Source organism: Macaca nemestrina, chromosome 7 (genome assembly GCF_043159975.1).
Source record: "Macaca nemestrina isolate mMacNem1 chromosome 7, mMacNem.hap1, whole genome shotgun sequence".
Lineage (NCBI taxonomy): Eukaryota > Metazoa > Chordata > Mammalia > Primates > Cercopithecidae > Macaca > Macaca nemestrina.
Window position 1 is genome coordinate 87,496,422 of NC_092131.1, and position 14,983 is coordinate 87,511,404.

The 14,983-nt window shown below is 51.3% G+C and overlaps 1 protein-coding gene across 16 annotated transcripts; it reads left to right on the top strand.

Annotated features, from left to right (window-relative positions):
* Window positions 1-4,332: 4,332 nt before the first annotated feature.
* On the top strand, window positions 4,333-13,310 carry LOC105496566 (NDRG family member 2). 16 transcript variants are annotated; one of them, XM_011767076.3, is made up of 17 exons: window positions 4,377-4,452; window positions 5,995-6,058; window positions 6,769-6,848; window positions 7,180-7,221; window positions 7,589-7,694; window positions 7,895-8,015; window positions 8,197-8,259; window positions 9,227-9,287; window positions 9,489-9,575; window positions 10,101-10,157; window positions 10,338-10,441; window positions 10,920-10,964; window positions 11,266-11,317; window positions 11,576-11,623; window positions 11,841-11,876; window positions 12,042-12,093; window positions 12,317-13,310. In XM_011767076.3, exons 3-17 carry the CDS (start codon window positions 6,774-6,776, stop codon window positions 12,481-12,483), a joined length of 1,116 nt encoding a protein of 371 aa, XP_011765378.1. In that variant the 5' UTR covers window positions 4,377-4,452; window positions 5,995-6,058; window positions 6,769-6,773; the 3' UTR covers window positions 12,484-13,310. The 16 variants fall into 16 exon arrangements, with proteins under 16 accessions (XP_011765374.1, XP_011765385.1, XP_011765378.1 ...); XM_011767079.2 differs by having other exon boundaries at window positions 4,402-4,452; window positions 5,995-6,102; XM_071100520.1 differs by lacking the exon at window positions 4,377-4,452 and adding an exon at window positions 4,929-4,943.
* The last annotated feature ends 1,673 nt before the right edge of the window (window positions 13,311-14,983 follow it).

Genomic DNA, 14,983 nt, shown 5'->3' on the forward strand with positions numbered 1-14,983 from the left:
TCACTTCTGGTCCCAGCTACAGCCCTTGCCTTCAAAGGAGGGGGCTTTTGGTCTCCCTATCTTGCATGCTGAATTGAGCAAACTGCCAACTTTCTGACCTTTTCGGATGATTACATTTCCATCATTTCAGCCAAGCTTACCCATCCTCTGGGTCCCAGTCAAATTGCCTTATGCTCTGCCCCACAACAGAAGTTGAGGCGAGCCCAGGGAAGTTGTTTTAGTCTGTTTGGGCTGCTATAACAAAATATCATAAACTGGGTGGCTTATAAACAACAGACATTTATTTCTCAGAGTTCTGAAGGCTGACAAGGCTAAGATCAAGGCATGGGCAGATTCAGTGTTTCATGAGGGCTGCTTTCTGGTCTAGAGATGGTACCTTCTTGCTGTGTCTTCACATGGTTGAAAGGGTGAATGAGTTCCCTTGGGCCTATTTATACGGGTATAAATCCCATTTAGAAAGGCTCTGCCCTCATAAAACTAAATCACCCCCCAAAATGCCCCATCTCCTAATACCATGACTTTGGGAGTTAGGATTTTATTTTATTTATTTATGTATTTATTTATTTTGAGACGGAGTCTTGCTGTCTGTTGCCCAGGCTGGAATGCAGTGGCATGATCCTGGGTCACTGCAACCTCCAGCCCCAGGATTCAAGCGACTCTCAAGCCTCAGTGTCCCCAGTAGCTGGGATTAGCTCAGCCACTGTGCCCGGCTAATTTTTGCATTTTTAGTAGAGATGGGGTTTTGCCATGTTGGCCAGGCTGGTTTCAAACTCCTGACCTCAAGTGATCCACCTGCCTCAGCCTCCCAAAGTGCTGGGATTACGTGTGTGAGCCATTGCATCCGGCCGGGAGTTAGGATTTTAATATATGAATTTGGGGACAACATAAACATTCAGACCATAGCAGTTAATGAAAACAGGCTGGCATTTTTTCTAGTCTCCAGGCTCAAGTGTAGCATGGAGAATCCCTTAAAAGGCCAGTCTCAATAGAAACTTTAAATGGCTTCCAGTGTTGGGTCCAGTAGGCCTTGGAGAGTAACAGATGTGGACAGCTCAGGATAAAACTGGGATGGACTGAGGGTGAGGCTCAGACTCTGAAAATCTTTAGATAAGTTTCTATGCAGGTCAAAGATGTTCCTCAGGGTTTTCTCTCTTTGGCCTTTTCTCTGGCCAGAGGCCCTACAGATAGATGAACCTCATGGATCCTAAAACAGAGCAATGAGACTGGTGACTTTCCTCCTTTTCCCATCTAATAATGCCACCAATTTCTATTTTTTTTCTTTGTCTTACAAATCTACCCCTTTCTTTCCATTCCTATTACTTCTACCCTTATTCAAGTTCTTATCATCTCATAGTTGGATGACTACTCTGGCTTCTAAATGATCTCTTTCCTAAATCTAATTCTTCACTCCCACGCACCCATAATCCATCTGTATAACCTCCTCCCCATCAGATTAGTTTTCACAAAGCAGTATTTTTTATTACTCCTGCTCAGGAACATTCTATGGCTCAAGATATACTACAGCTTCTCATGGCTAAATCTTCTTGCTTAGCATTCAAGGACCTGTACAACTAACTAGGCCCCAATCTACCCTACCAAACATCACCCACCTCTCATCAACATCATTCTTGGGCGGCGCACGGTGGCTCACGCCTATAATTCCAGCACTTTGGGAGGCCAACAAAGTGAGACCTTGTCTCTAAATAAATAAATAATAATAAAAAAAGTAATTGCGAGCAGTGGCATGCACCTGTAGTCCCAGCTACAGCTACTCAGGAGGCTGAAGTGGGAAGATTGCTTGAGCCCGGGAGTTTGGGGCTGCAGTGAACTAGGATTGTGTCAGTGCACTCCCACCTGGCTGACAGTGTGAGACCCCATCTCAAAGAAAAAAAAAAAATCCCAAAACAAAAACCCTAAGAACCAGATTATTCTTCAGCTGGGGTCATATGGCCTAACTGCTATACACTTGACAGGCTACTTGGTAGTGCAAGGAGCATAGTCCCTGGAGTGGAATGGATCTGGGTGGGAAAATGAATCCTAGATATGTCATCTACTAGCTGAGTGGACTTGGGCAAGTCACTAAACATTTCTGAGTTTCAATTTTCTCATCTGTACAGTGAGGACAATAACACTAACCTTATGGTATTAGGGGATAATATATGGGAAGCTACTATTCAGTTCTCCAAAGTAACCCGAGTGTTTCTGCCTCCAGACTGTCCTTCATGCTCTCTGTCTGCCTGGATAGAATGCCCCTCACGCCCACTCAAGTATTCCATGATTGCATTTCTCATCTTGGTGGTTCACCCTAGGAACAAAGCCCTTTTCCTTCTCTGAATTATAGTAAGAAAATGGTTTCTAGACTGTGGGCCACAGCCTTCTGGCGTGAGGATTTCTGAAATCTTGCAAAGGGCCCTAGAATCTGTATGTATAAAGAGTGAGTGTAAACTGAGTAAATAATACGCCTTGCATGTGTAGGTATTACTACATTTACAGACGTTGTGACAGAAACTTACTTCAAAGTATTGATGAATTCATAGTTTGTATTTTCTCCATCAGAGGATACAAAAACTATTATGTGGGGTTGGAAATCTCTGATCACCCACTCAAGAAGGGTGGGAAACTACTGCTACAGGACTTATTGTCCAGATGATTGATCTTATATATACATAATTTTTCTTAACTTGTCCTGTGTTTGTACCTTCTCTTGACAAATGTCAAAATGTCATTTCTCATCACAAACGTCTAGAGAGGGTGTGAACAGACTCACACTTTGAATTTCATCTACACAGTGGCTTGCACATAACAGATACTTAAAACTGTTGCTTAGTTGAAGGTATAGTTTGAAGCTGCTCTGGCCAAAGGGAAAGAGTTGAGAGAGAGATTGTCCTTGCAACACTTACACCCTGGTCGGGCTGGGAGCTGCCCTGACATGGAAGAACCCTATCTTAGGGTAGAACCAGCCTTACCTCTGCCTGCAGCAGACTGGGTGGGACCCCTACGTCTAGGAAGCCAATGGATCTCAGTGGAAATTTCCCACCTCCTGCCTGCCCTGCGCCCCTGCGTCGGCCTCTTATCAGGTTCCCCCTGAGTCATCCTGACCCAGAGACGAATTTAGATGCTGGAACCTTCAGGTCCTTCCCTCCCCCACTCCAAGTAAGACTACTTTCAACAAAGAAAAGCCTGCAGACAAAGTTCTCACTCCAGGCTCTCCTTCTCCCCAGGTTCCTCTGGGGCTGGTGAGATCTCTCCTGTCTTCCGCACCTTTGGCTATGATCCTTATTCCAGCAGGCTTTTCCTCATCCAGGAGAGTGTTAAACTGGCATCCAGAGGGAAGAGGGGCCTAGGAGAGGAGCCAGGGCGCCCAGCTTATGTGCCAGTTTCTGGGGAAAAAGTTATAAAGGGAGTGGGAGAAAGGAACAGAAGAAAAGTTGGGTGCTCCAAATTGGGGAATGTAGTGGGGGCCTTAGATTTGGGGTTGTTGAAGGCTGGGTTTTAGCCCGACCAGTTCTCCTACTCTGGGTCACCTCCTCCCTCTTGGCCTCTCCTTCTTTCCAGTAGACCCTGCCAAGTGGGGATGAAAGGGGCATTGATGTTCCTTGGATGGGAGGGGTATTGCGGGTGGTGAGGGTGGCGGTGGGAGGGTGGTTCCCAGGCAGAAGGGGGCAGGGGAACTTGGGGGTCTTGGGGGGGCAGTCAGTGCTGGTGTTGCAGTTGGCAGCTCAAGTTCCATTGGCCATTGTTCCTGACTGGCCTGACGCCCGGCCCCCGAAATGGCAACTCAGGAACCAGTCTGAAGGGGGTTGGGGTGGATATGATCCTGGGATTGGGGGAGCTACAAAGGGGGCAGGAGGGGAGAAATTCAGTCAGGTTTCCTTTTGCCTAAACAACTTCGAATTTCCTTAAGCCACATTATCTAATCAACTACCTCATTCCAGGGAGCCTTCCTCTGAGGGGCACAAAGAGGGCTCATCTGGGGTGTGTGTGTGTGTGTGTGAAGTCTAGAGTGGCAAACCCACTCGGGCACCGAGAGGGACGCGGCAGTCCCTGAGACCATCGCCTGGGCATTGCGATTCAGCGGGCCTGAGCTGGTCTCCTTTTCTGGGCCGGACTGGGAGGGGTTAGCGGCGAAGCCACAGGGTCTCTTGGGTCCCAGCCCGGGACACTGCGTCCTACCCAAGCCCCTACTCCACCCCCGCAGGGTTAACTCCGCCCCTGCGCCTGTTTACCCAGGAGTCAGAGCCTCTGGGGGTCCCCGGCCCCTCCCCCGTCGCCCCTTGAGGCATTGACCCCAGAGTCCCTGTTGGCCATCCTCTCCACCCCCCCGCGTCGCCCGCGATCGCCCTCTATTTATAGCGGCCCCCCGCATTCCCCGCCCCCCCTCCCCGCCTTGTTGTCCAACTTCTCCCGGAGCAGCCGGAGAGCAGGCGTCTGGACGCAGCAAAGAGAGGAGAGGTACCAGGACTCTGGGCACTAGGGAGTCGGAACTGCTGTGCCCTCGACGTTCCCCCGTACCCCCTTTCGGCGCCGGCACACCTGCCGTTGCCACCGGGCGCGACCCCCGCGTCCTCAGCGGCGGTCCCGCCCACCTCCTCCTTTCTTAATCTAGTTCTCTGTGTTCGGGCGGGGGGATTCGAACTCGCGGGGTGTCAGTATCCCGGGTTCGTCTCCCCACTACCGGTTCCCACCACTGAGTCTGGGGGCGAAGGAAGGAGCCAGAGTGCGAATTGCAGATCCAGGTCATGGATAGGGGCGGTGCTGAGGGCAGCCGAGGGATCCCTCGCAGTGCTGAGGGATCCCCGCACTCCCCACACCGCCCCAATGCGGGGGGTGGGGGGAATGTTATGGTGAGCTCGAGAGGAGCCTGGAAGCGTCTAGCCGCCCGCCCCCAGTCCCCCGGTCCCAGCACAACCCCTCCCTGAGCGGCAGTCTGGGCGGGGTGAAAGGTGGGGCGTGTTTCGGGTCTGCGGGGAGCCAAGCGCCCGTGGGCGGGCTGGGGCGGGCCGGGGGCGGGTCTGCGGGGAGCCCGAGCCGGGGCGGGCCCGAGTCAAAGGCAAGTGAAGGTGGAAGCGGCAGCGGCTGCAGCAGGTAGGGGGAGGGGCAGGCGAGGGGCCGCAGGGCCTGGAAGGCGCCAGCCGGGTAGGTGGGCGGTGTGATTGATCCCCGTCCCCTGGAGCTGGCGGCTCTGGGGAAAGGGCCGGCACTGAGGGGGCGCTCGGCTGCTGCGCACAAAGGCTGAGGCTCCGAGAGCGGCAGGGCGTGTTTGGGGTGCGCGCGAGGTTGTGTGCAAGGTCCGGGGCGCTTGGCACCAGCCACGCAAGGGTGTCCGTCTCCACGCGGACGGGCTGCGTAGGGACTCGTAGGGACGGGTTCCGGATGCTGGGCCCGGCCAGTCCCCTCTGTCCTACCCATCCCTTCCCGATGGCGCTTGCCTTCGCGGGCCGTCGGGGGAGACCGGGAGGAGATTGTGGGACCGCCCTCCTCTCCCTTTCTCCACTCGTGGGACCTACACGGAGACTGGGTAGAGGAGAGAAGCGACGGCACCAAGCTTTGTGTTTGTTTTTATATTGTGGAGGGAAACAGCCATGCTCTGCTACCCTCCTCTTACTGGAGAGCTGTCAAAAATTTTGGGGATCCCCTAGTCCCCCGCATTTAGTCCCCCTGCCGATAGAAAATTGAGGCCAAATGTAGTAACGAACTGGGGCAAGGTCACACTGGGAGTGGCAGAGCCGGGATTCGAATCCGGAGGCTTCCTCCACATCAGCACTTCCTTCTCTCCTCCGCGCAGCCTGAACTGATGCCCCTGTAGCCTGTATTGATTCCGGCTGGAGCCTAGAGAGGACGTGTTCTCTGGACTCAGGAGTAGACACTGGGGAGGGTTAGTGACCCGCGGAGGTTGATGACCCTGGGAGTCTGGGTCTTGGCTGAGGCTTTCTGTAACTAAAAGACCCCGGGTCTGTCTCCCATGTCATTCACCTCGTGGCTGTGTTTTCTCAGACCCCAGAGTCAGGAGTGAGAACGCTGACCCCTAATCCCACTGCATCCAGCCAATAGGAGCCCAGTAAGTGACCCCACCTCGCAGGCTGCAGGCTCCTTCCTGTGCAGGTCTGTCCAGGTGCTCTGCTCCTCACCCACTAATGTTGAACTTACGGAGTTTATTCAGAGTTGGGAGGAAGAGTCTTGGGAGGAAGGGAGGCATTGGGTTGGTTGGACAGATGTCCCTTTTATGTTGTTTTCCCCACCTCACCCTTTGGTCATGTTACTTTGGTCATTTTTAGCCCCCTTTGAGCTGCCGACCTTGGGGCTTTACTTGAAGGTCATGGTCAATTGTGAGCTCTCAAAATCCTGTCTTTTGGTACCCTGTCCTTTAGAATATTCAGTCACTGAGCTACGAGTTTCGCTCCCTACCTGAGAGTGTGGAGTAGACCCTAAAGATAGCCTGGGAAATCTGAGCTAGGCTTCTGCCCCACCCTGGTATCTTGGTCCAGGGCAGAGGAGGGAGGGGGTCTGGAGGAGTGGGTGTTGAGGGTGGCTGTGGGGATGGTGAGTATCAAGAGAAGCGGTGTCCTGATTCCTCTTCCAAAGTTTCCACCAATCAGCCTGGAAATGGAGCTGGGGGCAGGAAAGGCCCTCTTCGTGTTCTGGAGTAGTCTTCAACCCCTGGCTCCCTCTGTTCCCTGCATCTTCCTGTGCTGAGAGAGGAAGCCTGGTGTTTGAGGAGATGTGGGGATGTGGAGACAACTTCCCAGTCTCGTTTCCTCATCCTACCAGGCATCATGGCGGAGCTGCAGGAGGTGCAGATCACAGAGGAGAAGCCACTGCTGCCAGGACAGACGCCTGAGGCGGCCAAGGTTATTAGAGACCGTTTGACTCCCATGCCCAAATTTGAGACCTCTAAGCATCCCCCTTGCCTTCTAACTTCCCAAGCCTGATCTTATTCTAACCCACACCACTACTTTCTCCACTTCCACCCTAGTCTCTCTCCCCATACACTACAATTGGGAGTCAGGCCGTTGTCTTGTCACTACACTAATCTTCATCCTTTCCATGTCTCTCTTTGTCAATCTCTTTCTGTCTTTGGTCTCTGTTGGACTTTACTTGTCTCTCTTTGTCTGTCTGTCTCTCCATCTGGGACACCACATGGTTGTGTGTTTCTGTGTGTGTCTGTGTGTGTCTCTCCAGGAGGCTGAGTTAGCTGCCCAAATCCTCCTGGACCAGGGACAGGTAACAGTGTGGGGGCAGTCCCAAGGTGGGAGGAAGGGCTCTCCTCTTCCTCAGTAGAAAGATGGCCTCTGCTTGGCCCTTCTCTCTTCGTTTTCTTTCCTTCTATTCTGTCCTTTCCCTTCCCTATCTCTCACCTCTCCTTCCTTCCCCCTACTCTTCTCTCTCTAATCTTCATTATTCTAATCTTATTCTAATCTTGACTCATCTTCCAGTGTTGTGTTTTCCTCAGTTCTTGCTGATCCTGTTTTTAATTCTTTGTTCCCTTTTCCCCCTTGCCCGCCCACTCCCAGCTCCCTGACCTTGGTGTTGCTCCTTTTCTGGCCTCGTCTTCTCTGAGCCTAGCTCCTGGTGCCCTGTTTTCCTGCAGATTCACTCTGTGGAGACACCGTATGGCTCTGTCACTTTCACTGTCTATGGCACCCCCAAACCCAAACGCCCAGCGATCCTTACCTACCACGATGTGGGACTCAACTGTAAGGACCTTCATTCGTCTCCCACTCCTGTCTGGAAAGAGGCTGTGGAGGAAGGGTAGAAACCCAGAGGGAGGGGAGGGGTCAGCGTGGGAAGGAGAAGTTCTCTCCTAGTCTGTGGCATGAAAAGAAGGGTGAGTTCTGACTGGGGCACATGTTTCCCTGTCTGATTCTATTGTTGAGGTGATGTGGGTTCTCTTTAGATAAATCTTGCTTCCAGCCACTGTTTCAATTCGGGGACATGCAGGAAATCATTCAGAACTTCGTGCGGGTTCATGTGGATGCCCCTGGAATGGAAGAGGGAGCCCCTGTGTTCCCTTTGGGGTAAGAGTTAGGTCGTTACCGCTTCACCGGACTGTGAGGAACAGGACAGGTGTGGGAAAGGTTCGACTGGGAAGGAGGAAAGGGAGGGCAGTGGTGATTCTGGGAGAGAATGAGTAGGATATCCTGAGGTGGGGGTGCGAGGGCAGGTTGGTATCTTCCTTAACGTGCTTCTCTTTTCCAGATATCAGTACCCATCTCTGGACCAGCTTGCAGACATGATCCCTTGCGTCCTACAGTACCTAAAGTGAGAGTCCTGGGAACCCCTCCAAACCAGAGTTCTCTTTCCAGCACAAGGAGACCCTTAGAACTTCCAGGTTCACCATGGTTCCTGAGCCAGTTTCAGCTTCTGAACTCAATATATCTTCTTCCTTCATGCTCCTACCTTGATTATTGAGAAAAGGTGGTGGGTTTGGAAAATTGGCCAGAATCAGCAGAGTAGCCCTAATGGATGGAGGGAAGGAAAAGGGTCTATGCTTGGCCCTGCCTCAGGCTAAGGAGGGCCTTCTCTGATCAGAAAGGGAGGAATAAAAGGGGGTGACATAATCCCTGAGGAACCAGATAGACTTGTCTCTTTCTCTCCCACTCCCCTCTCCTTCATGCCCACACCTGGTGGGTGGGGAGCTCTGTGGGTGAGAGAGAGTGGGGGAAGGAAGAGAACGCCAGACTGCGTGTCTTTGGTATTCAGAAGGAGGTGCTGACCCCTGGGTGCTGTTCTTAGCTAAGCTTCTCCTAGACACCAGGGCTCAGCACCTCTGGTTCAGCACTTTGCTGCTCTTTTCCTCATTCTCCCCTTTGTTCACTAAAGTTGTGTCTGTTTTCACATTTGCTTTAAGTTCCATTCTTCCTGTTCCTATAGAGGAACCAGGAACTAAAGCAGAACAAGTTGAACTGGCTCTTGAAAATTGAGAATGGACAAAGAGCTATCTATATAGGAAAACAGTGTGTTGGTTGGCTGGTGGATGGGTGTTTGTTTTTAAGACACTAGTTCTCCAGGAGAAAGCTGGGATAGACTTCAGGGATCTACCCTGACTACCCGTGCCAACCTTTGGCTCCTTGGGCCCTTCTTTTTCGCATCCTCCAAAGAAAGGTCTGTGTCTGCCCTTCTTTGTGCTCATGGACTCAGGAGGGAGGGTGAAGAGTTTGAAGAGATGGGCTGTGGCAGGTTTTGGACAGCAGAGTCCGTGAGGCATATATTTCTTTCCCTTTCACAGTTTTTCTACAGTAATTGGAGTTGGTGTTGGAGCTGGAGCCTACATCCTGTCGAGATATGCTGTAAGAAATAAAAAGCCCAGATAAGGGAAAGGAGGGTCCAGACTGATTAGGAGAATACTGTTTATTAGTGCTGTTTGGGGGAGGAAGTGGGCACTAGGCGGGGAGTCAGGCTCCATGGGAGTCCAAAAGTGGGTAGGGCTTAGCGGGGAGGGGATAAGGCCATACCCTGTTTCTCATTTCCTTCCTTCTTCTCTCCCTCAGCTTAACCACCCGGACACAGTTGAAGGTCTTGTTCTCATCAACATTGATCCCAATGCCAAGGGTTGGATGGATTGGGCAGCCCACAAGGTTTGGAGGGGCCTGTGTGCTGAGACCTAGGGTGGGGGATCCCCTTGTATGGATCCAGTTAGGCTCTGGTAGAGTCTAATGCTTGAAGTCTGGATGGACTCCGAACTTCAAGGAGGGAGTAAAGGGGCAGGAAAGTGAAGCTGTCACTTTGCCTAAGTCTCTTATACTATCCTGAACTTTCTTTTTTTCTTTTCTTTTTTTTTTTTTTGAGATGGTGTCTCACTCTGTTTCCAAGGCTGGAGTACAGTGGCTTGATCTTGGCTCACTGCAACCTCCGCCTCCCGGGTTCAAGCAATTCTCCTGCCTCAGCCTCCCAAGTAGCTGGGATTACAGGCGCCCACCACCAAGCCCAGCTAATATTTGTATTATTAGTAGAGACGGGGTTTCACTATCTTGGCCAGGCTGGTCTTGAACTCCTGACCTCGTGATGCACCCACCTTGGCCTCCCAAAGTGCTGGGATTACAGGCATGAGCCACTGTGCCTGGCCAATATCCTGAACTTTCTCACCTGTCCTCTCCTCATAGCTAACGGGCCTCACCTCTTCCATTCCGGAGATGATCCTTGGACATCTTTTCAGCCAGGTAAGTGGTTGTAGAAGATGATGTGGAAGAGTCGAGGGGTGCAGCAGGGAACTTGAATGCTTGGGCTAACTTCCTTAGCTGGGACAGAATTTAGGGAAGGAAGAAGGCTTACCTCTTTTCCTCCAGTAATTGTTGGTTTCTCTTTCCATCCCTAATGTTTTTCCTTGTTATCTCCTTCAGGAAGAGCTCTCTGGAAATTCTGAGTTGATACAAAAGTACAGAAATATCATTACACATGCACCCAACCTGGATAACATTGAATTGTACTGGAACAGCTACAACAAGTGGGTGGGCTGCGTGTGTATGCTTGTGAGAGAAATGCAGAAGCAGTAATTGGGGGTCATGGGGAGGCACACGGGAGGGGAGGGAGGTCTGGGTAGTGTGCAATGTGCCAGGAATGCAGCATTTAGTGTGCAATGGGGGCAGCTTCAGGACAGAGCCAGTGGGAAGGATTGCAAGGGGTTGTCCCCCTTCTCTTGTTTACCTCCTTTGGATTATTGGACTTCCAGAAGTAAGATAACCTTGTATCCTGTGCCCTTCCTCCCCTTTTGCTGCCCTCTGACCAGGGATCTAGGGCACAAGTGATTATAGGAGCTGTCCTTGGGGCCTGCCTGCCACCTTCTCCTATGGTTTCCACTTTTAATAACCAATATTTGACTGTGATTTTTGGGACAGCGATAGTTCCATCATGGGGGAGATAGCTTATATTTGGTTAGATAGCACTGCCAACCTAAAATTCCTACTCTTTTAACCCCTTTCCAGCCGCCGAGACCTGAACTTTGAGCGTGGAGGTGATATCACCCTCAAGTAAGACTTTAAGAAAGAATGCATTGCCTGTCTCCCTGGATCTTCCCTAGGAGCTTGTATCCCTTAGAAGAAGGAGAATCTTTTGCCAGGGAACTTCCTTGTCATGTCCCACCCCATCCTATTTGGTAAATCACTTCCCTCTAGGTCTTCCCCCTTTGAATCCTCTTGGTGGCATCAGCAGGGAAACACAGAAGGCTCTTTTCTCTTTGGAGCCAGACATTTTTCCAGCTGCACTTCTAGGCAGAGGCCAGCGAGGGAGTGTCAGGGGCTCACTGCCTTCTCCCCAACACTGTGTCTTTAGGTGTCCTGTGATGCTGGTGGTAGGAGACCAAGCACCTCATGAAGATGCAGTGGTTAGTAGGGGATTTTGGGATGAGTGAGGGAGGAGGGCTGGGGTCCTAGAGTGGTGGTCAGAAGAGTATCTTGCCAAGGGGACGCCCTGTTTGGCACAGGGAGATCAACTTTGGGGCACTAGGAATTTGATCCCTGGTAAGGAGTAACTGGGTAGGGAGCTGATAGAAAAGGGAATGGGGTCTGGGTTCCTGGGTCCCTTATAGGGGGAGGGGCCACAGTGGGCGTGACTCATTCATTCAGTCTCCTGCTTACTCCAGGTGGAATGTAACTCAAAACTGGACCCCACCCAGACCTCGTTCCTCAAGGTCAGTAACCTGCTCCTGGGCCCCTGTCCAGAGTCATATATCCTCTCTAAATTCAGCTGCTAAGCCTCCAGGGCCCTGCATGGGAACAAATGGGGTGAACGAAGAACAAAACAAAGGGGCTGGAGTGAAGAAGCTAGGGAAGAGAGACCCTTTCCACCTCTCCGCATGGCTCATTTATGTATGTTTCACTTTTTCTGGGTGGCGCTCTCCTGAACAGATGGCTGACTCTGGAGGTCAGCCCCAGCTGACTCAGGTGAGTAGCCCTGCCGTCCATGGGATGGGGAAGTGACATAGGATACTGGTGGCATTGGGCTGTGCCTTTGCCACACACCCCATCCCCACAATGCCACAGCCTCAGGCTCCAGCTCTGCCTCTAACCTCATCTCACTGTCTCCCTCGCCTCTTCTTACTTCCGCAGCCAGGCAAGCTGACTGAGGCCTTCAAGTACTTTCTGCAAGGCATGGGCTACAGTGAGTATGGGGACAAGAGATTGCTGCACTATAGGAGAGATGGGCACTGACGGGGTGGAACTGTTTTAGGTTAATGCCTGGACTTACCACTATCTGCCCAATCGAGCTCATTGATCCCCTGGCTTAGTTATAACTAGTCATAATCCAAGGACCACACCCTGAGTCGCCAGCCCCATTTCCCCACTTTCTCTCTGACTGCTTGTGCATCCTTCTGTCTCCACAGTGGCCTCATCCTGCATGACTCGCCTGTCCCGGTCTCGTACGGCCTCTCTAACCAGTGCAGCATCCATTGATGGCAACCGGTCCCGCTCTCGCACCCTGTCTCAGAGCAGCGAGTCTGGAACTCTTTCTTCGGGGCCCCCGGGGCACACCATGGAGGTCTCCTGTTGAATGACCCTTGTTGCCCTAGTGTGGGACCCAGCCCTCACCTCCCCCAGAACTAACCTGGGAGGTGCTGAAGGGGCATTGGGCCAGAGTAAGCAAGGGAAAAAGGGCAGATCATGTGGAGAGATGACCTTGATCTTTGATTGCTACCCTAACCTTGACCTCTAACCTGTGATTCCCCCCAGCTCCTGAAAGAGATGTCCTAATATCTCTTAGGGACCCAGACCCCTAAATTCTCCTCCTCCCCCATTTTGGTGTTAAGGTGGAGAGGGCATGTATCCTCTGTCCTGATCTAGGTGTCTGTAGCTGAGGGGTAAGAGGTTGTTGTAGTTGTCATGGTGCCTCCATCAGACTCTCCCTACTTATCCCATATTTGCAAGGGGAGGGATTTGGGGCTGGGGCTCCATTTACCAAAGCTGATATGGCTTCTCATTAACCCTTTAGGACTCTGAAGGGTATGGACCTACATGAATGTGTGTCAGGGGGAGACTTGCTGGTGGGTTAGTGGTCCTCAGGATGTGATAGAAACATCCAGGGTGTAAAAAGGAAGTTGGAATGGGAATTGGTGGGCAATGAACAAGTGTCGGGGAAGGATTGGTGCTGGGGAAACAGGAAGGGGCCTGGGGCCATTTGGCTGCACTAACTTTGGTAGCTCTCAGTGTGCATCTAGAGTGGGACTGGGGAGGGAGCTAAGCTTGGGCTGGGCTACTTGGGGCTTGGCATAGAGATGGAAAGGGCTATCCTGGGGCTCTGACCACACTGTATTATGTGTGGAGGGTGCCCTCCTGTCTCCCACAACTTCTGCTATAACAATAAACTGTAGATGAATTTGAGTACCATTATTATTATTTGTCTAGGTATGCCTGCATCATGCTCTTCTTCCTATCTTCTCCCTGTCCAAGTCTCTTATTCTCTTCTCAAAGTGATATAAACCCTGGGAGAGGGCCTTTGTGGCATAGGCACTTCACAACATATGACCATGTAGAAACTGGCCCTTTTCCAATACAATGGTGTTGCCTTGATATTGATAGTATTTTTAAGCTTGGGAGAGAGGAACCATTTAGATTTTAGGAGACTTCCTTATCAACTATGGGTAACTGAGAAAGGCCACAGGATTTCAGAGATGCCACCACCACCACCACCTTCAAGAAAGAATTGAAGAGGCTGGGCACGGTGGCTTGCATCTGTGACCCCAACACACTTGGGAGGCTGAGGTGGGCAGACTACTTGAGCTCAGGAGTTTGTGACTAGCCTGGGCCACATGGTGAAACCCATCTCTACAAAAAATACAAAAATTAGTTGGGCTTGATGGTGTACACCTATAGTCCCAGCTACTCGGGAGGCTGAGGTGGGAGAATCACTTGATCCCAGGAGGTGGAGGTTGCAGTGAGCCACAGTCACACCACTGCACTCCAGCCTGGGCGACAGAGTGAGACTCCATCTAAAAAAAAAAAAAAAAAGGCCGGGCGCGGTGGCTCAAGCCTGTAATCCCAGCACTTTGGGAGGCCGAGACGGGCGGATCACGACGTCAGGAGATCGAGACCATCCTGGCTAACACGGTGAAACCCCGTCTCTACTAAAAAATACAAAAAACTAGCCGGGCGAAGTGGCGGGCGCCTGTAGTCCCAGCTACTTGGGAGGCTGAGGCAGGAGAATGGCGTGAACCCGGGAGGCGGAGCTTGCAGTGAGCTGAGATCCGGCCACTGCACTCCAGCCTGGGCGACAGAGCATGACTCCGTCTCAAAAAAAAAAAAAAAAAAAAAAAATTGAAGAAGGCTGATGACAGAAGTGCCCAAGGATATCTTGAGACCCACCTTCCTGTAGGAACCTCCCTGGGGGGTCACCTAAGATTCCATTTTGGATGTTTTAGTGCAATCAGTAGACCAGGTGCATGAACTTACTATAAGGGTTGGGCTGCTCGTAGTTCATTTTCATCTGAAGACTCTTTCAGGAGGGATGCAGCAAAAAGGAGGATTTCTCTCGGGAATTCCTCTTCCCTCATGGAATCCAACAGATCTGGGAGCTAACTAAGTCTGTTTGTGGTTTATTTATAAAGAAGCTTTTTAACAACTATGAACAATCAAGAGGAATTCTTATTTTGCAGCTGTTGCAGGCTGATTCTTAGGGTCTTGAGGCACAAGAAGTGAAAATGAGGAGGGACCTTGTAGCATTATTGGCAACACTACTGTGATGGAATATTACAAGGTCTTTTGCTACATTGCTTTATAGAAACTCCACAGGCAATTATACCCTTTCCTCAATGGAACTGAGTTGAGGACTAATGCACTTGATGTCTGGTGCTGACACACTGATTGACATGGAAATAGGACATGGAATATGCCCTTGATTCTTGAGCATTTCGTCACTCTCCTTCATAGAACTGGGTCTATTTTAAATGTGGTAGGCCAGGGTCAGAAGGGGAAGCGGGGGTATTGGGTAACAGGGTTGTGGAGCGCGTTATTGGATGGTGAGGGTGTTGGGTGACCCCACGCAGGGCAGGCAGCAG